General features: G+C 39.0%; 1 protein-coding gene across 4 annotated transcripts in view; it reads right to left on the bottom strand.

Annotated features, from left to right (window-relative positions):
• The window catches only part of MPP7 (membrane palmitoylated protein 7), a 292,696-nt gene that overhangs the window by 194,198 nt on the left and 72,694 nt on the right, over window positions 1–25,804 (bottom strand). For all 4 annotated transcript variants that reach the window (XM_043563317.1, XM_043563318.1, XM_043563319.1 and 1 more), the window contains exon 2: window positions 16,109–16,266. In XM_043563317.1, the coding sequence (XP_043419252.1) occupies window positions 16,109–16,145 (37 nt within the window). In that variant the 5' untranslated portion in view covers window positions 16,146–16,266. The remainder of the gene's footprint in view (window positions 1–16,108; window positions 16,267–25,804) is intronic.

Raw genomic sequence — 25,804 nt, forward strand, 5'->3', positions numbered from 1 at the left:
TTTGAGAGAAAGACAGATACAGAGAGAGAGCAAGCTGCGGAGAAGGCCGGGGTGGGGGGGGGGCAGGGGGGGCAGGGACAGAATCCCAAGCAGGCTCTGTGCTGTCAGTGCAGAGCCTGATATGGGACTCGAACCCACAAGCTGTGAGATCATGACCTGAGCCGAAATCAAGAGTCGGATGCTTTGCTGACTGAGCCACCAAGGTGCCCTGGCATTTTTAGGGCTTTTTTTATTAAATTTTTTTTTTAACGTTTATTTATTTTTGGGACAGAGAGACACAGAGCATGAACGGGGGAGGGGCAGAGAGAGAGGGAGACACAGAATCGGAAACAGGCTCCAGGCTCTGAGCCATCAGCCCAGAGCCTGACGCGGGGCTCGAACTCACGGACCGCGAGATCGTGACCTGGCTGAAGTCGGACGCTTAACCGACTGCGCCACCCAGGCGCCCCATTTTAGGGCTTTTTTAAAAAGGTGCCTGGGGCACCTGGGTGGCGCAGTCGGTTAAGCGTCCGACTTCAGCCAGGTCACGATCTCGCGGTCTGTGAGTTCGAGCCCCGCGTCGGGCTCTGGGCTGATGGCTCGGAGCCTGGAGCCTGTTTCCGATTCTGTGTCTCCCTCTCTCTCTGCCTCTCCCCTGTTCATGCTCTGTCTCTCTCTGTCCCAAAAATAAATAAACGTTGAAAAAAAAAATTTTTTAAAAAAAAAAAGGTGCCTTTGCAGGGGACCTGGGTGGCTCGGTCAGTTGAGCATCCAACTTCGGCTCAGATCACTGTCTCAGTTCGTGAGACATCAGGCCCGCTGCTGTCAGCCCACAGCCCGCTTTGGATCCTGTGTCCCCCTCTCTCTCTGCCCCTCCCCCATTTGTTTTCTCTCTCAAAAATAAACATTTAAAATTAGCATCTATTTTTTTTTAATATGAAATGTATTGTCAAATTGGTTTCCATACAACACCCATTGCTCATCCCAACAGGTGCCCTCCTCAATGCCCATCACCCACCCTCCCCTCCCTCCCACCCCCCATCAACCCTCAGTTTGTTCTCAGTTTTTAAGAGTCTCTTATGCTTTGGCTCTCTCCCACTCTAACCTCTCTCTTTTTTTTTTTCCCCTCCCCCATAGACTTCTGTTAAGTTTCTCAGGATCCTGAGAAAATTAGCCTCTATTCTTTAAAGAGACAGCTTCTCACTTATACTGAAGGACTCTCAGAAGGTGTAAGTCTAACATGATTCATTTGAATTCTCAAAGTCAAATTTGAATTTTGACCTGAATACACAGTTATAAATCCCAGTTTTAGACTAGGAATGCATGAGAACTGCATTTTCCTCCAATGATGGTTTTCACTTTTTGAAAATGCTTAAAGATAACGCCTTACAAGATTTTTTTTTTTTGCGGGGGGGGGGGGGTCAGGGTCCTCTGAATCCTCTTTTTGACTTGACCTGGACCTTGGTCTCTGTCCAGTCTTCAGCCTGCCTACCCCAGTTTTTTGTGTGTGTTGTTTTATTTTTGATAAAAGAATACTTCACATTGAACAATTCTGCAGCACAAGTATCTGAAAGCTAGCAAGACAATCCTTACTATATATGGGTCACTCGAACTGTCAAACCCTTAAACTGACTAAAACCCCAAGACTGTGTTAAGATTTTTTTCTAAGAAAAAAAAAAAGATGAATGGTCTTTTGGGACAATGAAGAATATTTAGAATACAAAACCTAGCAATTTGGCTAATTTTAGCGAGCACCATATACACACAAGCATAAACGGAAAACGGGGCTACAAAAATTGCCTCCAGATGTAACTACTCTTATTTCATAAGAAGACCACCAAGAGATAGTCCCTTTAATTTAAATGTCAATGTGGCATGATCTCCTGATCAAGAACCAGCAGGGAGAACAAGGAGGGAAATTTTCCAAATTGCTAAGTGGGCTCCAAGCCTCATGGGAACCAATGCAAGAGAACACATTAATTCTTAAGGTCCAGGCTGCTGGGCATTACAGGGTCCAGTAGTCTGTCATGGGCTACGTGACAGTTTCTACTGGCAACTTAGCACTATCAAAGGGGGAAAAAAAATTAAGATTTTGTTCACCTAGGTTCACACCTGCAACAGGATTATGACTTTTGCATGACTGTTTCATAAGGCTGTGCCGGTGCTACAGAGGTTACGCTTGCCAGAGTTTTTCTAATCAGCTTTCATGGCATTTGCCTATCACCACTGTGCTTCGAAAATTTACACTACACAAGTATATCTAGTCATGTACTCAATTAACTGAAATACACCAAAGATTTAAAACTAGCTCATAGAAGGCTAGCCATTGAAAACAGTAATACAAACAGAGAAGTTCTAATCTTCTGCATATTTATGATCTAAGTCCCAAAGGGTATAAGGTTACAAAGGAAAATAAACACGATATTCACCAATAATCTGACCGTGTAAATGCCAGCCCTCATTTAAACATTTCTTCCCACTTAACACGTGCCCACTACGCTAATGTCATTGGTTTTCATCTTGGATGCCATCAAGATCACTGCAAAAATACAGGATTTGGGGCACCTGGGCAGCTCAGTCGGTTAAGCACCCAACTCTTGATTCTGGCTCAGGTCATGACCTCACTGTTCGTTGACCTCAAGCCCCACATTGGGCTCTGTGCTGACAACATGGGGCCTGCTTGGGATTCTCTGTCTCCCTCTCTCTCTGCCTCTCTCTCTCTCTCTCTCTCTCTCTCAAAAATAAAGAATAGATATTTTTTTAAAAAAATACAGGCTTTTACAAGGCTGACAAAACGTAATGTCAAAGAGCTGCTCAGTGGTGAGCAATGATGGTGGTGACCGAGCCTCTCTGAAAGAGGCCTGCTAGTCGACAACCAAGGAAAATATAACAAACCCAATAATACATTTCATTTCAAAAGGGAACAATCTGAATACTAAATTTTAAAAACAAACAATAAACAACTACTACTGAGAAACTAAAGACTTCAAATATTTTAGTTATTATCCACTGGAAAGTCAAAGTGTTATTATAAAACGTTGTCAGCAATTTTATGCAAATAAGGGAAAATTCAGCAGGATGCAGTCTTCATTCATGCTAAGAATTAGCACAGTTACAATTATAACCTGCAATGTTCTTGATTATATTTAAAATGTGGCCACAATTTGTATTTCCTTTTTCTAGATAAAGTTCTGATGACTTCCCTACCATTTCCTTGCTCTTTTCATACTCTTATTTAATGTGGATTAATTTTAATTGGCCTTTTCCTGCTCTCTATTACTAGAGAAGATGGATCTCAGAATAATAGCATCAATAAAGAAAGTTAACAGGATTCCAAACTTAACGGATAGTGAATCTATCTATGCTGGAAGTGGAAAAATGCCTTTATTTCATAAAGACAACCAAAAAATAAGCCACCAAAACAGAGAATACAAAGCACAGTAAGAATTGGATTTTATTTAATCTGAGAGCCAACTTCCCCTATCCCCAGTGCTTTGTGCATTAAGAAATTCAGTGTTGGGGCGCCTGGGTGGCGCAGTCGGTTAAGCGTCCGACTTCAGCCAGGTCACGATCTTGCGGTCCATGAGTTTGAGCCCCGCGTCAGGCTCTGGGCTGATGGCACAGAGCCTGGAGCCTGTTTCTGATTCTGTGTCTCCCTCTCTCTCTGCCCCTCCCCCGTTCATGCTCTGTCTCTCTCTGTCCCAAAAATAAATAAACGTTTAAAAAAAAATTAAAAAAAAAAAAAAAAAGAAATTCAGTGTCATGAGGCCATCAAAGTTCTCCAGTAATTTTTAAACCAAGGACATAGAGATGAAAAGGGGCGCCTGGGTGGCATAGTCGTTTGAGCACCTGACTTTGGCTCAGGTCATGATCTCACAGCTCGTGGGTTCTAGCTCCACATCAGGCTCTGTGAGGGCAGCTCAGAGCATGTACCCTGCTTCAGATTCTGTGTCTCCCTCTCTCTCTCTCTCTGCCCTCCCCCTCTTGCATTGTCTCTCTCTCAAAAATAAACATTTAAAAAAAAATTTTAATAGAGATGAAAACAAAATAGATAATACTAGGAAAACTGGATTTCTGCATGCAAAAGAATTAACCTAGACCCCTATCTCGCACCGTATATAAAAATTAACTCAAATTTTAAATCAAGGGGTAATTCCTCATAACTTTGGACTTGGCAATAGATTTTTAGATATGCCACCAAGAGCGTGAGCAACACGAGAAAAAACTGATAACTGACCTTCATCAAAATTAGAACTTTTATAAAAAGGATATGATACAGCAAGTGAAAAGATAATCTACGCAATGGGGAAAAAATATTTGCAAAGTTGAAAATGTGGTAAGGGTTTAATATCCGAAATATATAAAGAACTCCAAAACTCAACAAAAAGGCAATCTAATAAAAAAAAGTTGGTAAAGGACTTGAATAGACATTTTGCCAAATAAGATACAGAGATGGTCAACGAGCATATGAAAAGATGCTCAACATCATTAGTCATCAGGGAAATACAAGTCAAAACCACAATGAGGTACCACTTCATACCTACTAGAATGGCTGCGATCAAAAATTATAGAATGAAACAAGTAGTCATGAGGATATGGACAATTTGGAACCCTCGTACGTTGCTGGAAGGACCGTAAAATGGTGCAGACCCTGCGGGAAACATTTTGGTGCTTCCTCGCAAAGCTAAATGCAGAATTATTCCATATGCGGGAAATTCAGCTCTTAGGAATATACCCAAAAGAACTGAGATCAGGGACTCAAAACAGATACTTGTACAACAATGTACATTGCAGTGCTATTCACAAGAGCCACCAGGTCTTGGGAGCATGCTTGGGAGCTTGGGAGCATCCAAGTGTCCATCGACAGATAAATGCAGAAACTACATGTAGTACATACACACAATGGAACATTATTCAGCCATGAAAGGGAATGAAGTTCTGGTACACGCCACAACGTGCATGAACCTTGAAACCCTTCGGTGGTCTAAGTTAGTTACAAAGTGACAAACATTGGTGCCTGGGTGGCTCAGTTGGCTAAGCACAAAGTGGCAAATATTGTGTAACTCCATTTAAGTGAAATATTTAAAATAGTAATAATCTAGAGACACAAAGTAGAATGGTGGTTGTGAGGAGCTGGGGGAAGGAGGAACAAGTGAAGTTACTGCTTAACAGGCACAAACTTTCTGTTTGGGGTGATGAAACGGTTTTAGAAATGGTGGTGTTTGCACAGCACTCTGAATACACTTAAAGTCACTAAATTGTATAATTAAAATAGTTAAAATAGAAGCTTTTATATCAATTTCACCTGAAAGGAAAACTTAGCTAAAAAAGAAACCACAAATGCATGATTAAACACTGCACTCCTTACACCTAAAACAGGAATCACACTATTGCCATGAGGATTATAAAATGAGTCTCAAAATAAAAGACAAATATTCCACAGCGAATGAAAATTGCTGGCAAAATTCCTGTATGGAATGACTGCTGGACATACAAAGTGTCCGCACAATTCCACGAGATACAGAACATTCAGCAACTTGTTTACCCAGCATTTGTGTAAAGACTGCAATGTGATCACAACAAGATGATACGTTAACTCTAACGACCACAGCAGAGCAAATAGGGAATTTGTATGGTGTCCCCCCTGCACATGGTCTAGTCTGACTTACCTGCTTCTTTGTGTACAAACTTTTAACTGTCTCTAACAGTATTTGTTGCAGCTGACTTTGTAATAAATAAAGCCGCTCATTTGAAAAACTTAAAAATAAAACAGATTCTTGGACTTTTGGTAACACGAGAGCATGCAATTTGGAAGAGTAACTGCTATCGTGTAGCATGCTAGTGGGCATTGACCTCAGAAGAAAACTATTAATAGGACAGAAGCAGAGACACTCCCTGTTCCTGTAAGAGCCAATGTGAGAAAATACCGCTCAGTGACTTTTCGTTTATCACTGAAAAGCCCATACTACATGAAAGACTTCTTCATTCATAAATACTTCATGAGCAGTAACAAGGATGAGAATTAAGGGTATGGATTCAGTTTAAGGAGCACATGCTGTGTGTACTATCACACACACACAAAGGACCCAAATGCTAATTCGTACACTGTGTTTCATTCACACGGAACATGAGCAGTCAACCACACGCCTAATGATCTTGATTTGCTGTGGAAGAGAACTGTAAAAATATAAATATGGTCAATTCAAAACTGCAGAATATACTTCATTTTGGAAACGAAAGTTAAAGACCATGATGGCTTTTCCATGATGGAATATACACACTGGCAAAGAGGAAAAATAACCACATTCATCTTTTAAATGAAAGATGAAAACAAAAACATTTTTAGGACACTGGCAAGGCGAATAAAGTCCATTTTGGTTATTTCAAAGGGCTTCTGGTGGTGGTATATTGCAACGGTATATTCAAAATCTTTTGTAACTTGACTCTATCCCTTTAAGGATCAAACATCATGATTTAGATGTTGGAAATAAGGTTAATCAGATTTCCTAACAAGACTAACCTATGGTATAAACAATTTGAATGTTGGCCGAAAATTTTTAAAAGAACTAAACAGAACTTCTTATAACAAAATATGTATATGTATTACCAAGTTAAACCTTAATGAAGGCATGTAAGAAATCAGATATAGTTTCACAAATTTATGAGAATGAACAAAAAGACAATTTACACACACACACACACACACACACACACACGAATACTATGCTACTCAGCCATAAAAAAATAAAAAAATAAAAAGCTAGCCATTTGCAACTTGTATGAACCTTAAGGATATTAGGCTAAGTGAAAGAAGGCAGACAGAAAAAGACAACTATCTTATGATTTCACTTATTTGGAATCTAAGAACCAAACAAACAAAAGTCATAGATATGGAGAATACACTGGTGGTTGCCAGAAGGGAAGAGGGTGGGGGGGCAAGGGGTGAAATGACTTAAGAGGATCAAGAGGTACAAACTTCCAATTATAAAAGGAAGTCATGTACAGCATGGTGACATTAGTCAATAATAATGTATTGAAAATTTGAAAGTTGCTTTAAGAAAGTAAATCTTGGGGCGCCTGGGTGGCGCAGTCGGTTAAGCGTCCGACTTCAGCCAGGTCACGATCTCGCGGTCCGTGAGTTCGAGCCCCGCGTCGGGCTCTGGGCTGATGGCTCAGAGCCTGGAGACTGTTTCCAATTCTGTGTCTCCCTCTCTCTCTGCCCCTCCCCCGTTCATGCTCTGTCTCTCTCTGTCCCAAAATAAATAAACATTGAAAAAAAATTTAAAAAATTAAAAAAATAAAAAAAAAAAAGAAAGTAAATCTTGGGGCGCCTGGGTGGCGCAGTCGGTTAAGCGTCCAACTTCAGCCAGGTCACCATCTCGCGGTCCGGGAGTTCGAGCCCCGCGTCAGGCTCTGGGCTGATGGCTCAGAGCCTGGAGCCTGTTTCCGATTCTGTGTCTCCTTCTCTCTCTGCCCCTCCCCTGTTCATGCTCTGTCTCTCTCTGTCCCCAAAATAAATAAACGTTGAAAAAAAAAAATTTTTAAAAAAAAAACAAAAACAAAAAAAGAAAGTAAATCTTAAAAGTTCTCATTACAAAAAAAAAATTCTGTGACTCTGAATGCAGAGAGATGTTAACGAGACTCAATGTGCTGCTTGCTTGGCAATATATACAAATGTCAAATCATGTTGTACACCTGAAACTGATATGCCACATATCAAACATCCTTTAATATAATGAAAAAGTGAAGGCAAATAAAACATGTTATGATACATTAAAAGAGAGAGTTTGAAGGCCATAAACCTTTATTTAATATAGGAGACTAAGTTGTTTGTTTTTTTTTAAACAGGTGAAAAATCATCTTGGGTGAGAAGGCTGAGTTGTGAGATGGAGATTAGAACAAACAAATGGTAATATGGGAGGAACTCTAAATGAATATTGATAATATAAAGCAAAATAATGAGGTCTTCAAGGTGGAGGGGGGTTTAGAGAGAATTAAAATACATGACATAATAGCACTGAACTTGGGAGGGAAGTATACAAGGCAAAAGTGTTCTAAGATCCCTGGATTTTTCAGGATGATAATAAAGGTCCAGATTAAGACAGGATTTTATAATGAAGGATGCATGCTGTAATTTCTAAGGTAGTCACTAAAAGAACAGAAAGATAATGTATTAATTTCAAAACTGTGAAAAGGGAAAACCAAAATGAAAAAGGAAAACCCTAATCAATCCAAAAGAAAACACAAGAGAAAAAGAAACTTAGAAAAATTCGGATTAAAAAAACACAATATAGGTTAAGATTTTAAACTTTAAAAATCAGACATTATAACTAACTGAAGATTCTCCAGTTAGAAGCAAAGCCTGTCCAACTTATTACTTCAGAAAGCTCCAACTCGAATTCACAAAAGCTGTAAGACTGCGGGAATAGAGAGAGGGTCACAGTAAAAGGACATAGAAAAAGATGTATCATGCAAACGTTTACAGAAAAAAATATTTACTTTCAGATAAAATGCATTAAAAAGGCTTAATTTACCTGCAAAATAACAAATTTGTATTTAATAATAAATTTAAATATTATACAAAATTAAATATATACAGCAAAAACTGAACAGAACTACAAAAACATAGTCATAAAGGGAAACTTTTAAAAATACTTCTGTTGATAACTGAGAAAAGAAACAACAAATCAGTAAAAATACAGACGATTTGAGTAACTTAATTAAAAACCTTATCTGTAGGCTTATATAGAAGACTAAACTCAATGACTGCAGAATATACCTTCTTTTTAGACACAGAGCACTTACAGAAATTGACCATACAGCTGGCCATAAAATCTAAACAAGTTCAAAGGACTGAAATAATGGAAATTAAGTTTTCTGACCACAAAGCCATTAAGGAAGAAATCAGGAACAAAAGATAAATTTAAAAAATTCTTGGGGCGCCTGGGTGGCGCAGTCGGTTAAGCGTCCGACTTCAGCCAGGTCACGATCTCGCGGTCCGTGAGTTCGAGCCCCGCGTCAGGCTCAGGGCTGATGGCTCAGAGCCTGGAGCCTGTTTCGGATTCTGTGTCTCCCTCTCTCTCTGCCCCTCCCCCGTTCATGCTCTGTCTCTCTCTGTCCCAAAAATAAATAAACATTGAAAAAAAAAATTAAAAAAAAAATTCTTATTTGTATACTTCAGGAAATTCTAAATAACCAATTACAAAATAATTCTAAGGTAATAAAACCAGTACCTAGGGAGAAACAGCCTTAAATGTTAATATTTGGCAAAGAAGAAGGTTAAAATTTACGAACAAATGTTCATAACTAGAAAAAGAATAAAAGTCAGTGAAATAAAAACTAATATACAATGAAGAAAATTCATAAGGCCAAAAGTTATATATCTAAAAAGACTAATAAAATTGACAAAACTCTGGCAATATGAAGGAAAGAGAAGAAAAGACCATAATTACCAATACCAGGACCAAAAAGAAAAAAAAAAAAAAAAAACCACTAATATAGAAACCGCACACATAAAATAAAATTACGAGCAACTTTTTCAGATATTTGAAAATTTAGGTGAAATGGACCAAGTCTTAGAAAAATATAAACTAACTCAAGGATAAAGAGAAAACCTAAACATTCTTGTAATCTTTAAAATAATTACCAATATTCTTATCAAAAAGAAAATGTCCAAGCCCAGATAACCTAACAGGTAAATTCCACTAAAGTAAAAACTAATTTCAGTCTTCACAAACTTGTCCACAGAAGAGTAAAGACTTCTCCTACCTCACTACATGAGGCTAATGTGATATTGTTAGAATGACAAAACAAAATTACAGGCTAAAGTCATTCATAAAAACATAAAGTTATAAATAAAATATGAGCAAACTAAATCCAGCAGATTATATGAACAAATTGGGTTTCTCTCTAAAATACAAGTTGGTTTAATAGTCAAATATCAATGAAATTTGCTGTGTTGAGATTCACAGGACACAGATGATCATCACAATACATACATTAACAAGCACTTGACAAAATTCAATGGCTAGTCATTAAAAAAATCATTTTGCAAACTAAGAATAAATGGAAGCTTCCTTAATCCAGTAAAGGGCATATATGAAAAAATCTAGAGCAAATATGACAAAGAAGAAATGCTGAAGTAATTTCTTTTGAGACCCAGAACTAAAAGCAAAGATGTTCACCATCACCACTGTGATTCGACATTGTAACAAAGGTTCCAGATAGTAGCACAGCAAGCAAAGGGAAGCACGGTCTTTATTATGCCATGGTGGGCCAACTGGATACCCACACGGGAAAAATTAATATGGAGCCTTCACACCTTACACACAAAAATCTGTAATATCAAAATCAAAACGGAAACTGAAAAGGGAATAACTTTTTGATGGTAAGTTAAGGAAATACTTCATGAATACAATTCAGCAATCATTAACCTAAAGGAAAATGGTGCTCGACTGATTGGAAATTAATGACTTCTGCATATAGAACAGGGGAGGAAAGCGCAAAAATGAGAAGACTAGTCATAGAACAAGAGAAGGTGCTTGTAACACATAGAACTAATCCAATTCATATGACATAATTCCACTTATAAAGTTCAACAAGCAAAATTAAACTATATGGCCTAGGGAGCTTACATAAATCATAAACTATGTTTTATATAGAGTGTAAAATTGCAACCTTTTGTTTTCTGGTTTGTTTTTTTTTTTTTTAATGTCCATCTCTAAGGAGGTTGAGGCGATTGTGAAAAGAAGAAATACCCAGGCTGCTTTCAGGATGCTTGATTTCTTGAACCAGATGGTGATCACGTGGATGTTGGCATTGTAACCAGTTTTAGAACTATCTTATAAAAGTTTTATGTGTTTTTCTGTATATATATTTCACATTATATGATTTTTGGAAAAAAACCATACTTAATGAATTTATAAAACTAAAACTAACATAGGTACTATGCACAAAAGGAATGATTTCATAAGATTAAAAAAAAGAACGGCACTATCAGAGGAATAAAAACAAGGTCAACTCTCTAGTTCATAAAAGTTGTTTCCCATGAGGTACAGGTTAATGACATGTACCTGGAACCGATTAATTTAAGTAAACGGATGGTGGCGGCCAGGTTTCTCACTATTGGGGGTGGGAATTTACAAATAAGAAAGGGAAGAAGGCGAAAATGATCCATTTGCTAATTAGAGTTGGCAACATCTGTAAGAATTCACGTTTAGCTTAATATAGTTCTAGCTGATTGCACACAAAAATGTTTATAATGATGTGTGTATCTACATGGGTTAGTGTACATGTATGTTATTTCTTTGCTCTGACACATGAGAAGACCTGAAAGAAACAACACTCTGATAGCCATATGCAAACCATCACCCAGATCCTGGGTTCTAATCCCATTCCCCAGTAAAAGGCGGAGGCGGTAGGGTCTCCCTAGCGAAAGAGTTGATTCCAGGACTGGAGCACTGTAAAATGAACCTGGGACATCTTGTAGTGCCAAAAAGAAAGAAACAAGCAGGCCCACATTGACAGGAGAATATCAAAGGGGCCAAAGCTGGAACGACTGGAACAACAAAATAAATTTTGTATTGGATTATAGCCCAAAATATCAATAAATATCCATAAGTCCATACTGATACGAATAAACGAATAAATAAATAGGAGAAAAGAGACAAAATATTCCAAATATTTTATACAGAAACTTTAGCCTAAAGGAGGGAGACCATAACACACAGTGTAGACTGCACAGTCCAGTACAGTGTGGAAAGAATGGAAAAAGAGAATAATGTTACAGTGGAGAAATCTGACAAATACTACTTTAGCCAGTTGACCAACATCAATAGTCATAAATCAAGTTGAGAGTATGTACCCTTGATATGATAGCAATGGCACTTAAATCAGACAGATTCTAACAGAGGGGAATTCTATAGCATACCTGACTAGAACTCCTAAAGAACTGCCAGGGTCACCAAAGACAAAGAAAAAAAAAAAAAAGTCTGAGAAACCCTCATAGCCAAGAGGAGCCGAATGAGACCATGACAATCAAATGTAATGGGAGATCCTGGAGCAAAAACAAACAAACAAACAAACAAACAAACAAACAAAAAAAGACATTAGGGGAAAACAAAGAAAATCTGAATAAAGTATAGATTTTAGTTAATAATAGGGTTTCAATATTGATTCACTAATTGAAGTGAATGTGCCAAACTAAGGTAAGATGTTAATCAGGGAAACAAGGTATAAGGTATACTGGAACTCTCAGTATTATCTTCATAATCTCTCTGCAAATCTAAAAAATAAAGTCCATTGAAATTAAAAAAAAAAAAAAAAAAAACAAGAAAGAAAATCCAGAACATATATTGGTGAACAATGGAGGGGATATTACAAATTTATGTCAAAAGAATGGACTACTGAATAAGTTATTTGGGGACTACTGGTTGTTCATGTGGGAAATAAAATTAGACAATTATTATTTCACTCCACATATAAATTACAGTTGGACTAAAATTCCAAATGTATACAAACTGTGTTAATTATTGGAAAAAAAAATCTTAGAGAATATCTTCATGACCTTGCGGTAGGTAGGAAAGCACAAGGAAAAAAAAAAAAAAGCATTAACCATACAGAAAAGATTGATTTGCCCACATAAAATTTTTCAACTTCAATAAAAGAAATACTATTTAAGAAAAAAAGGACAAATGGCTGACCAGAAAAAATGGGATTCAACCTAAAATGTCCCATAATATACAAAATACAAATAAAAGAAATTCTGTAAAAACATGAAAAAATGGTAACCGATAGAAAAAACGGGAAAAGGATGTGTATCGACAAATCAGAGGAATAAACGGCCATTAAACGAATGGAAATCTGCTCAATATCAGGAGTAATGCACATTCAACACTTAAGATACCATGTTTTATCCATCAAATAGGCAAAATTATCAAGGCTTATGATATTGAAGCTCGACAAGAATATGGGGGAAAGAATCCCCAATGTACTGTCCATGGGATCATTGAGTGCCTTAACCACTCTGGAGGACAATTTGATAACATCCATTAAATATTCACATCTTTTTCCCCAAAATATTATAAAAGCAGCAAAACTAGGGTTTTCATCAACAGAAGTATGGTTCATTACACTGTGATACTACAGAAAAGTATGCCTTAGTTTAAAAGAATGAGGTAGATACATAAATGGTTGTATAGATAGATAGGTCATATATATATATACATATATATATATACACACACACACACATATATATACACACACACGTATATACACACACGTATACACACACACACGTATATACACACACGTATATACACACACGTGTATATATATATATACACACACACATACGTGTATGTATACATACGCGTGTGTGTGTGTATATATATATATAGATATATAGATATAGATATACACACACACACACGCGTATGTATACATATACAAACACACACACACACCCTGTGGAATTCCAGCTCTGAGATCTTACTTGATATAGGAAAAAAGGTTCTAGAACAATCCACAGAGTAGAACAGAATCTGATTAAAAAGGAACAAAGACATAAAACAACACACTTATGTACATCCGTGTGTAAGTGTTTAATGTATACAACATTCTTGAAGGAAACTCATCAAATGAGAAAGAAAATGAGACTGGGGCAGAGAATGGTGGGTAATTAAGAAGTCCTTTCTTTTTTTATCTATGCATCTTTGACAACGACGATGTTTTTATATATTACCTGTGTAATTGCATTTATTTCCCTTGGTGAAATCAGTAGAAAGGGGGAGAGGGAGAAGTGGTATAAGCTTTACACTGAAAGTATAGTCCCACACGAGGACTATGTGCATCAGGGGCCGCTGGGAGCCACTCCCCTGCCACCCGAGCTTCTGCTTCTGCCCTTCGGTTACGCTCTCTAGCTCTGTACCCAGGAGAGGATGTTGCTAAGCAACTCTGCTTAGGGTAAAAATGACCCCTGACTGGCAAACTGCATCTGGTCTGCAAGGGACTAGAAGGGAACCATAAGCATCTGATGCGTGCACCATACTTTGGAACTTCCCTGAATGCAGTGACTCTTGGAGCAGGTCTTCTCTGCTGGACTCAAGCCTTGTTGGGCATACAGGTCAAAAAATATCACAAAGCCAGGTGTGAATGACACAGGCACTTTAGATCCGCATCAAGGGAGCCAGCTACGTGTGGAAAAGTCCTTTTTAAATTCTGAATAGCCTCTGCTATTTTCATGACTGACCCTTCAACTGCCCCATAAACTATAAATACTCCATTTTAATCATTCCTTAAGAAAGATGTAAGCAACAATATTTTGCATTCAATTAAACTAAGGCATTTTTGGCGAACAGCAAGGCATGAAACTTATTCATTACATAACTGTAGTAAATTTATGGCTCAAATAAATTTTATCTATAATTTCCCAAACCACTATGGAAAGTTAAATCATTCATTTTATATAGTAGAACACAATGTGGGACTTTATAAAAACTAAAACGAAGAAAAAAAAATTTTCCAAAGGAGCTGGCTTCCAAGTTAATGTCTTGAGAAAAAAAGATTTTCAGGTATTTAAACATCAAAATTACTTCCTCAGAAAAACTAACCCTCAGTGTAAATTACAGTGGAAAAAAATCATTACTGATGGACAAAGATGAGACAAAACTTGCCAAAACGTAAGGATGGATATGCTTGAAATAGCAAGAATATTTCCAAATTTGTGATTCAGCTTTGTGAAAATCATGGTACCAGTAACTGCCCACACTGAGACCACTATCTCAGCTGCTTACGGAACGGCAGTGATGGAACCAAATTCAGTACGGTCAGTGCAACATACGAGACGTTCTTTTTAGTCACATACCATGCCATTCTTTTGAGAGGTCTTAAAAGTACAAGGCATAGCTCCCCCACCCCACTCACATTCTGTTTTAACAGTTCTGGGGGGCACCTGCGTGGCTCAGTCCATTATGCGTCCAACTCTTAATTTCAGCTCAGGTCATGATCCCCGAGTCTTGGGATTGGCCATGCAGCCTGCTTAAAATACTCTCTCTCTCTCCACCCCCAAAAAAAGTTCTGGGAAGGGTTCATGAATCTACATTTTTAACAAGTGCTGATTCTCAGACCTATAAATACAGAGAACAAACTGATGGTTTCCAGAGGGGAAGTGGGTAGAGGGTGGGCAAAATGGACGAAGGGTAGTGGAGACACAGGCTTCTAGTTAAGGAATGAGTAAGTCACGGGAATAAAAGACACCGCATAGGAATATAGTCAATGACACTATATGGTGTCACTGTATGGTGACAGATGGCAGCTATACTTGTAGTCAGTGGACACAGCTTAACATATAGAGAAGCTGAATCACTGTATTGTAAAGCTGGAACTAATGTAACATCGTATGTCAAGCATACTCTGAAAACTTTTTTTAATTAAAACCAAAGAGTGCTGATTCCGGGGAACCTCAGAACAGGACCTCAAAGGGGCACTGACCCCCTTCACCCGCCTCCTGAAACAGGTCGGAAGGAAGAGGACTTTACACATACATGTGGTTTTTTTCTTTTTTGGAACTCTTTATTCTAAGTATCACTAAATCTTACAACGGATAGGAAGGTGAAATATGCTTGTTTTAACTGAATCCCTTAATGACATATCAACTTCAGGATAGTTGGTTGCCACCCCCCACCCCCTCCGGTGACAGGAAGAAAGAAAACGCAAGAATGGGGTAGGGACAATATTGTATTTCTTAAAGGAAAACAGTGCCAGGTCTGAAGGTTATTAAACCTGAGTGAAGAGTACCAGGAGTATCATGGGATTTGCCATACTTTATTGCATGCTTAAAATATTCGCTTTTTTTAAAGAAATTTAAATGCATGGCATTATCACAAAGGGGAAGACCATATAAGAGCATCAGCACAAGCCATCGCTACCAGGAGAAAGCAGTGTTCAGTCAAGGTCCCCTGACGACGTTTACCTTGGAAGGAGGCATCCTAGTTGCCTTTGTGCCCCTCTTGCTGGTTACGGAAAAACAGGCATGATCTGTTCGCACTTACTGAAAGCAATGCTGTTTTTCACTGCGAACAAGAAAATGCAAGGACGGAAGGAAAACCGCCCCTCTTGGTTCACATACCTGTGTCACTACCGGATCCTGTTGACAACGCCGGCATGATGCAAGCCGCAGGCTGGGACAACGCGCACCAAACGCTCTCCACTTAGAAAGCCACAGGGGAGTCCAGGTCCGTGGCCAACAGCCACGCTGTCGACCAAGATTTATCGTGCAGGCCGTTTCTAAAAAGAGAAGAAACGCTTTAAAAATAATAATAATAGGGGAGACTACCAAACTGCGACATTCTGCAACTAACTCGAAATTCTTATTCCAACACACTTACCAGAAAGATCAGATCTTCCAAAGTTTACACGTCTCCGCTACGTGTAAATATTAAGTGCGGGAGTTTTTTATCTTGATGGGAGGTTTCTAATTAAAACCGTTAAAGTTCCTCCTACATGTATCAAGGCTTCCTTAAAGATTTTCACAGTTGGAGTGCTGAATGCACAGACTGAGAACTTAAAGATTTTTACGCCAATGCTATCCTAAAATCCCTTTGCCTCTATTATTGCGATCCCACGCTATCTTCCTAATGCAGAACAGAGACACTCTGTAGACTGTCAACAACTTATAAGTAATTGTAATTTTTTCAACAGCTCGTCCTAATAAGACAACTGCAGAGTTCTCTGCCTGAAAGCTGCGAAATCACCCTGAAAAACTTCTAGAATTGACGATGTTAGAGATTCACAGAAGTGTTAGTAATCTCAACGAAACCTACCAATCCGAGCTAACGTATGAAAGTAAATTCTTTTAGTAAAAACTAAGCTTTGATGCACCTTTGAAAAATATCCATTTTTTTTTTCAAAAGCTGTTTTCACCAAGGTTTATCCTGAAATAATTAGCAAGGCGCTATTGAATAGTAGCTAAAGAGCAAGGACTCCAGAGTTTGACTTGACCTTTCATTCGGCTGAGTCTGTGATCTTGGACAAATTATTGAACCTTATTGTGCCCTAATTTCCTTACATACAAACGGAGAGAACAGCACTTCAGGACTGTTTGATAATTATACACGCTAAGGCTCTCAACACAGCATCTGGCACATAACAAGCAAACAAGAAACGCTGGCCGTTATAACTGGAGTTGTTTAGCTCAAGCAGTAAGATTATAAAATGCAAACATAAAAGAAAGTAGCAAGATTAAAATTTACGTTGGCCTGACACCCGGGAGAAGGCCATGTGGTTTAAATTTAGACCGCGGCTGCCTAATCACGGAAAAATACACTACATTTACACTTTTTAGAAATCAGAAGACCCACACAATGCGTTTAGGTCCATTTTTTAGTGCATTTTCCCCAGTTCTCTATAAAGCAAAGTCAGTAATTTAAAAGCATATTTTAACATATATTAACAAGAAAAACAGATATTGTAAACACTCAAAAAACTGGCTCACTTCAATTCATAAAGCCTTTAAGTTGCTGATTCATATTACAGAGTAAGGAAAAATGAACTTGCCAAACTTCACTTGAAAAAGTCCAAGCTGTAAAATTCTATTAAGACCTTCTAAATTAGCTATTTAATTATCAAAGTGAACTTTAGTATGAAAAAACTCACCAGACTCTCTTGAACCAGACTATCTGTTGGAACGGCCTGCATTTTGTTTCGTATTAGGAAGGCTGGCAAAGTTAAAATATGCAGACGTATCCATACAGAGAAGACTATTAATTAAAAATGTAAGAGCAGTTATTTTCAATACCAAATGAAAATATAAATCACTAAGCTAAAAATAAGAGAAAAAGACTTAAGTGTCACTAACGCCCACCCATGAGGCTGTTTTCCCCAATAATTTTAAAACGTAACTCTGCCTTTGCTTTCATAAATGATTCTAAACAATCAGGATTAAAATTCAGCTACATACAAGTGTTGGTTAATTGGAACTCAAAGTAAAAAAAAAACAAAAACAAAAAAAACCAGACCATAATTTCAAGAAAGCATTCAATAAGACTTCTCTGTTTTGCTGAGAAAAAAGGAGGAAACGGCTGAAATTTGGAAAGTGTAGGCACACACCTTTCTCCCATTAAGGCAATATGTACACGTATGTGGGTAGACAGCTATCACATGTGTGTGTAGATAACTTAAGCTCTTTATGCCATAAGTCATAATTTCAATGGTACAGATTGTTTAACTATAGAAATATATATACGATACAGTTTATACCCTGCAAACTACCACTTTCCTCACACCTTAGAGAACTTACAATGCTTCACTTTTATAAATCGCCAACACTGTATAATAAGTGATCTTCTGCTTATATCAAACATTCTAGCGATACTAAGACAACCTCACATTCCCACATCAAAACACCCTTCTGAGTTGATGCTGCTGGACATATAAAGCCACTTATGAAAGACCTTAGCATTTCGCATTTTTTATTTCACAATGAACACTTGCGGTTAAATTTTTCCAAAGCCGTATCACCTAAGAAATATACGCTACAAAGTAATTATCTTCTCAGAACATATGTAAGTATATTCATAAAAAATAAATGGCTTGATAAAATCCCAACCAGTAAAATGCTTACTATTTTGTGGAATGAAGCAGAGTTGCTGGGTTTAGCTTTCAAACTGAGCTCAATTTTTCTAGTAATCATGTTATTTTCTTTGGCTAAATTTATTGAAAATACTTTGGAATTTGTCAGAACCCAGTCATAATTATTACTGACTGTTGTATGGAATCGATTTACTACAACACAAAAATACCAGCTGTTACAGTATGTCCTGAGAGGGATTACCGAATATTCTTAAATTGAAGTTCAATCCATCTTTCCATAAAAGAGAGAGAGACCCAAACGCCAGGAACCTAACAGCGGTATCAAGTGCACCTGAAGCATTTACAATACCCAATAGAACTATTACAACCCTCCTTTAAAAAGGCTTATTTTTGAAATTTCATTATTCCAGTTGTACCTTGCTTCTATATATCACACAGTATCAGGTTCTTCTGGCATCGATCATGTGGAAACAGTGAAATACGTGAAGGTCTATGAGCTTACAATGTTCAATTTCTACTGGCCCCGGGTAACCCTTAGGGCTCCCGTAGCACTCGTGACACCTAATGGTCGACCGTGGAAGTGCAAGTGTTTGTCACTGAAAGGTTTTTTGTTTTGTTTTGTTTTGTGTTTTTTTTTTTTTTTGGAGTTTTCAGTAAAGCAAGAATGGTCTTAATTGTACCTAGCGACATAGTCACCTGCAAAAATTTTCATTAATATTCACATACACACTATTAGAGAAATACACACTCTTCCTGTGTGCCTCTTCCTCTCTATACTTCACTATACAACACGTCACTTCGGACACCAAGCGTGGTTTCCCACACAGCAGGCAATTCTGCAACACGAGCTGAGCGTCCTACAGTTTAATTCAATTCTGACACTATCTACCTGGAGACAGCATCAGATCCCACAGGTTAAGGGCACCGTCCCACAGGACTGCCGCTACTCGCACCCCTCCCCCCAACCCCCCAACGTCAATCCCAATTCAGGCCGTCACCTGTGCTTCCGATGGATGAACTACAGACCGGAAGTTCCCGTGAACCCCTGCTCGGTTTTTATTCATTTGTGAGAGCCACCACTCAAAAACCTTTACTGACTAGATCACTGGTTTATTATGAAAGGGTACAACTCAGGAACAGCCAGATGGAGGAGACGCAAAGGGCAAGGCGTGTGCGGAGGAGAACGGAGCCTCCATGCCCTCTCCCTCTCGGGGTGCACCGACTCCCGACGGGGTTTTTATGGAGACTTCATTTCATAGGCATGGTTGATTCAATCTGCCCGGCCCCTAGCCCTCCTCGCATCTCCAGAGGTGGGACTGCCGGGTTCCAACTCGCTAACCTACTCGAGGCTGGTCAGCTGGCAACCTGCCCCCATTCTCAGGAGCTTCCCTCGCACAAGTCACGGCATTACCATGATCTCAGGTGTGTCTGAAAGGGGCATGTCATCACTGACAAGATACGTTTATCACTCTGGGTTTAATTCCAAGGGTTTTTAGGAGCTCTGTGTGAAAACCAAATACACATTTGTTACTATAAATCACCATACTACACCTACCCACGAAGTTTAGGCAGATGAGCAAGAGATCCAGCAGTGGACCTAGTTTCCAAACACATTTCCTCTCAATGGGGCGGAGTATTCAAGAACATGAAAACGTCTAATTAACTGTCATCATAAATAATTAATCATAGTAATATGCTACCATTGCTGGAGATTGCAACTGTACCCAGTCGTCCAGTAACTTCACCAGTTACAAATATTCCAAGTTGCACTTCCAAAATCTGAGAGAGCAATAAAATAGCACAGAGTAAACTTCTTCTAAAAAAAAAAATTACATTGATGATTTTTTTAGACGCTCCATCTGAAAGATTTACTAGTTATATTGGCCAGTACAAGCAGCCAACTGGTATCTGTTAACATTATTCAAAACCTCCTGAGTTAGAACTAAGAAAATAAAGGAGGCAACGTGTGGCTTAGTGGCATAGATCTGTTTATGGAAAATGGTATTTATGCTGTTTACACCAGCTGTTCTCCGCGTGTGGTCTGCAGACCCCCAGCGGTCTCCAGGACCCTCTCAGAGGCGTTGAGTAGGTCAAATTATTTTCATAGCAATTCTGAGGTGCCATTTGCCTTTTGTGCTCCGTGCCCGTCTTCACTGACAGCGAAAAGGAACGGTGGGCAATTCCACCGGCACCGAACTGAAACTGCCCATCCTTGTGCTCTTCAGTGCCGAGCATGCTCGTGAAAAAGGAAGAAAACAAAGACAAAGGGGGGGGGGGGTCATTCTAGAATGCTCTTAATAAAGTAAAAAGTTCTTAATTCAATCACTAAATAATTGCCTCTTCGGTATCCATCTTTTTAACGTTCTGTGTGACGAAACGAGAAGTATGCAGAAAGCGAAGCTGCCTTCAAATGAAGTCATGTCTGTCTCAAAGAAAAACACCTGTGCGATGCTTTTTAGTAAACTATACTAGCCGTGTGTTTCATGAGAAACCATTTGTATTTGAAAAGACAACTGAAAGGCAAATTATTCAGCTGGTCCCCTTCGTCAGGCTCGAGTATTTGCTAAATATTGTCTGGCAAATGAATGAAGGGAGTCTGGGACTCAAGAAAAATTGACAGTGTGTGTTGCTAATGATAAAACATAAGCTTTCAAGCAATAAAAGTACAATTTTTCTTAATTTGAGAAAGAGTATGCACGTGTACGTGAACAGGGGAGGGGCAGAGGGAGAGAATCTAGTGTTTATTTTAATGTTTATTTAATTTTTTTAATGTTTATTTTGAGACAGAGACAAGAGTGCACTTGAGCAGGGGAGGGGCAGAGAGAGAGAGGGAGGGAGGGAGGGGCAGAGAGAGAGAGGGAGGGAGGGAGAGAGAGGGAGAGAGAGGGAGAGAGAGGGAGGGAGGGAGAGAGAGGGAGAGAGAGGGAGAGAGAGGGAGAGAGAGGGAGAGAGAGGGAGAGAGGGAGAGAGAGGGAGAGAGAGGGAGAGAGAGGGAGAGAGAGGGAGAGAGAGGGAGAGAGAGGGAGAGAGAGGGAGAGAGAGGGAGAGAGAGGGACGGAGAGAGGGACGGAGAGAGGGACGGAGAGAGAGAGAGAGAGAGAGAGGGGAGGAAGGGAGGGAGAGAGGGAGAGAGAGAGAATGAATCCCAAGCAGGCTCCACACTATCAACACATAGCCTGTTGTGGGGCTCGATCTCACAAACTGTGAGATCATGACCGGGGCTGAAATCCAGAGTTGGACACTTAACCGACTGAGCCATCCATGTGTCCTGAGAGAGAATGAATCTTAAGCAGGCTCCATGCTCACTGCAGAGTCTGACATGGGGCTTGATCCCACAACCTCGGGATCATGACCTGAGGTGGAAATCAAGAGTCCGACACTCAACCTCCTGAACCACCCAGGTGCCCCCCAAAATAGAATTTTATAAAACTTGGTTCCACTATAGGCTGTCCTGTCCTCACTTTGCAAGGTACCAAGTTCACTGACAACTGCAAACATACTACAACCCAGCCCCCATTTTGCATAGTTCCAGTAGCTCCCCAATACCCAAAGGCTCTTCTGAGATCAGTGGTGATATTGACAAATGTGATCTTTTTTCATGTTTATTATTTTTGAGAGAGAGAGAGAGAGAGAGAGAGAGAGAGCCAGCAAGCAAGAGCGAGCATGAATGGGGAGGGAACAGAGAGAGATGGAGACACAGAATCCAAAGCAGGCTCCAGGCTCTGAGCTGTAAGCCCAGAGACTGACATGGGGCTGGAACTCACGGACCACGAGATCATGACCTGAAGTCGGATACTTAACCGACTGAGCCACCCAAGCACCCCAACAAATGTGATTTTTTAAATCATGTCTACATGTGGATTGTGAACCAGTAGTTTTGAAAATATCAATATGTGGTATTAGAAAATCATGCGTGAATAGAAGATTCATTCAAAGCGCAAGGCGGGGCAATGGATTTCAAAAGTTCCAATATGATAAGCTTATTCATATATTTTTCAGATTCCACGTTGAAACTCCTTTTAATAAACAACCAGGCAATGAGTTTTGGGGTTGTACCATAGAATCTCCACAATTCACTGAACAGGCTATTAAAATACTCTCCCTTTTCCATCTGCAGATCTGTGTGATTTTTTTTTTCATATCTTTCATACAAAATACACAGCAACAAATTGAAAAATACACCGATATGGAAATAATAGTCTATTAATCCAGGTACCAGAGAAATTCCCAACTTACTAATGTTTTCCCTTTTGAGAAGTTATTTTTCATAAAAATGTTATTTAACATGTAACAAGTTTAATATTGCTATTTTTTTTTTAAGATTTTAAGTAATCTCTACACCCAATGTGGGACTTGAACTCACAACCCTGAGACCAAGAGTCACATGCTCTACTGACTGAGCCAGCCAGGCACCCCTAATATTTATTTTTAAATGCACTGAAATAATTTTTTACTCAGATTTAATCTCCAATATGGTACACAGCATATAATGCACATAAATAAAATTCTTTGAAGTCTTTAATAATTTTTAAGAGTATAAAAAGGTCCAGGGGTGCCTAGGTGGCTCGGTTGGTTGAGCGTCTGACTCTTCATTTTGGCTCAGGTTATGATCCCAGGGTCGTGCAATCAAGCCCCACGTTGGGCTCTGTGCTGAGCGGGAAGCCTGCCTGGGATTCTCTCTCTCTCCCTCTCTCCACCGTCTGCCCCTCTCTCCAGCTCATGCTCTCTCTAAACATAAAAACAAATTTTCAAAAAGAGTGTAAAAAGTTCACGGACCCTAAAAGTTGAGAACTGCTAATCTATGCCAGTGATAAGCAAACATTTCCTGCAAAAGGCAGACAGTGAATATTTTAGCCTTTGTGGTCCCTATAGTGTTGGTCTCAACATACACAACACATAAATGAGTTTGGTATGACTTTGTTCCTGTGGTATTTTATTTCCAGAAACAGAGAGGGGCTGAGTTTGCTGACCATTATTCTATGCCATGACACCCTAATCTGCTAGTGACTTGAAGATCTAAAATTAGCATGCTTTCCAGTAACATTTTTTTTGGTAATTATTTAAATATTCAAAGGAAATGAGTTTTTTAAAACCACTTCCATTGTTTAATGCAGAAATGCATGCAAAATAACAGATACAGATTTGCAAACTAGACCGTTCCTAATCATACACAAAATCATATCTGAATTTCATCTATTCCAGGAATATTATAATCTGTCCGTACACATAGAAAATTAAGACTCATTTAAAACTGGCAACCTGTTAGGGTGCTCTACATTAAGAAAATATGTTTTTTATGACCCAACACACACAAAAAATCCTAGCTCTCCAGGAAAAGGGAAAAATTATGAAAAATTAAAAACACCCTCCATTTTACAAACTCAAGAGGGTTCCATTGTTATATGACACAAGCTTCATATTATTTCCTTTCCATAAATACCGAAGCAACAGAAAAAGTAGAATCCCACTGAAAGAATCCTGTAAAACTTTAGACTGAAAAGAGGAGAAATGCTGCTTTAGAATCCCCAGGCCAAGACACCAGGTTGTAAGGCCACCAGGAAAGTCTACAAGGAGCACTGGCCCTGCTCGCCCAAAAGGGGCATTAAGCACATGGCAGAGCTGACCCTGGTCAGGGGTCTTGGAGAGAAGGCACACACTGTCACACTCAATTCCTGCCCCCCCTCCACCGGAAGTACAGGTGTAATGCATGAACTGACACTCACGAGCAATGAGCTCCTTCCAGACTCTGCAAACCATCTACAGCAAATTAGTGCATCACGAGCCCAGTGTTTTCCCTCGGATCTTTCTCAAGTAAAACCGGCAGCATTTCTAGAGCTGTGCACATCCCCCACCTCTCACAATGGGACACTTTTTTTTGGACGACGGCTTTTTTTTCATTATGTTTATGCCCTACCATCCACCGCTAAAGAGTCATGGATAGTCTTCAAGAGTATACCATGAACCGTAAATGACCCACTTTTTTTTTTCTGTGTTTTAGCACTTTCCTCTAATTGTCAGGGCAGGAGAGAATGATAACTTCCTATTTTCCTTGACCAATTCTCAATTTCAGATCCATCCCAGCATTCCACCTGTTTTCTCTTAAGTCTTCTCTATGGGAAAAAAAACCAATCTTGTAGTTGTTTTCGATAATTAAGATACATCAGTATAATTTTCTATTTTTCTCGGGCTTAAATCACCTCACTAGATTCCCTTAAGGAAGGAAGCCATACCATCATGTGTCCTGAAAAACTGAAGCAGGGCACCTGGGTGGCTCAGTTGGTGAAGCATCCGACTTCAGCTCAGGTCGTGATCTCACAGTTCGTGATTTCAAGCCCCACATCGGGGGGACATTTCATGTCCACATTCTCTAGCTTGCTCTTCAGTCCCCTGATCATGCCTTCTCGGACTGACCACCCAAAACCTCCAGTCGGTTCAGAAAACAATATTCCCAGCCTTCGACCCATTGATTTTGAACACTTAGGGTGACACCACATCTACAAACCTCATACCCTATTTATAGCCACAGATATTTCCAGAAATCTGTCACATTTTGCGAGGCGGCTAAGGATATTGTTCTTCTCTGTTCTATACAGTAAATAATCGAATATGTTAGAAGCTCAAGAACATGATTCAGACTCTACTGAATCTTTCTTATTAACACAATGTCGCCACAGCGCTGTCTACAATTCCTAGTAATTTCAAAATTACATGAAAAGCCTGAAAATAAATCAGCCAACAAAACAAGCCTTATTAAAATTATATATCACTTCCTATTTAAGTTAACATGCACAAAAATAGAATAAACCTATGTTTACTAAAGAGCTACATTTAACATCAAATTATAAATTACCAAAAATCTAGCCCTTTAGCAATAAAGCCTCTAATAGTAACACAGTCTCGATTATCTGTACAGGTATGGTAAAACAGGTAAAATACCCTAACAATGACAGGAGTTAAAAACCAAATGTATGCAGGAACTGACATCAGCAAGATGGTGGAATAGAAAATCCCAGGTCCTTGTTCCCTTAGGAGAAACTTGACAACAATATAAAGACCTTTAACAATCTATTTTAAACTGATAACTTTAATTGTATACAAAAATTCTACTCCTTTACTTTTCTGTCCCCCCTTCCCCACTGTATGTTATTGAGGTCACAAATTGCATCTTTCTATTTTGTGTGTCTTTTAACATAGATTTATACTTTAATGCTTTTGCCTTTTAAATTCTACAAAA

Source organism: Prionailurus bengalensis, chromosome B4 (assembly GCF_016509475.1).
Source record: "Prionailurus bengalensis isolate Pbe53 chromosome B4, Fcat_Pben_1.1_paternal_pri, whole genome shotgun sequence".
Taxonomy (NCBI): Eukaryota; Metazoa; Chordata; class Mammalia; order Carnivora; family Felidae; genus Prionailurus; species Prionailurus bengalensis.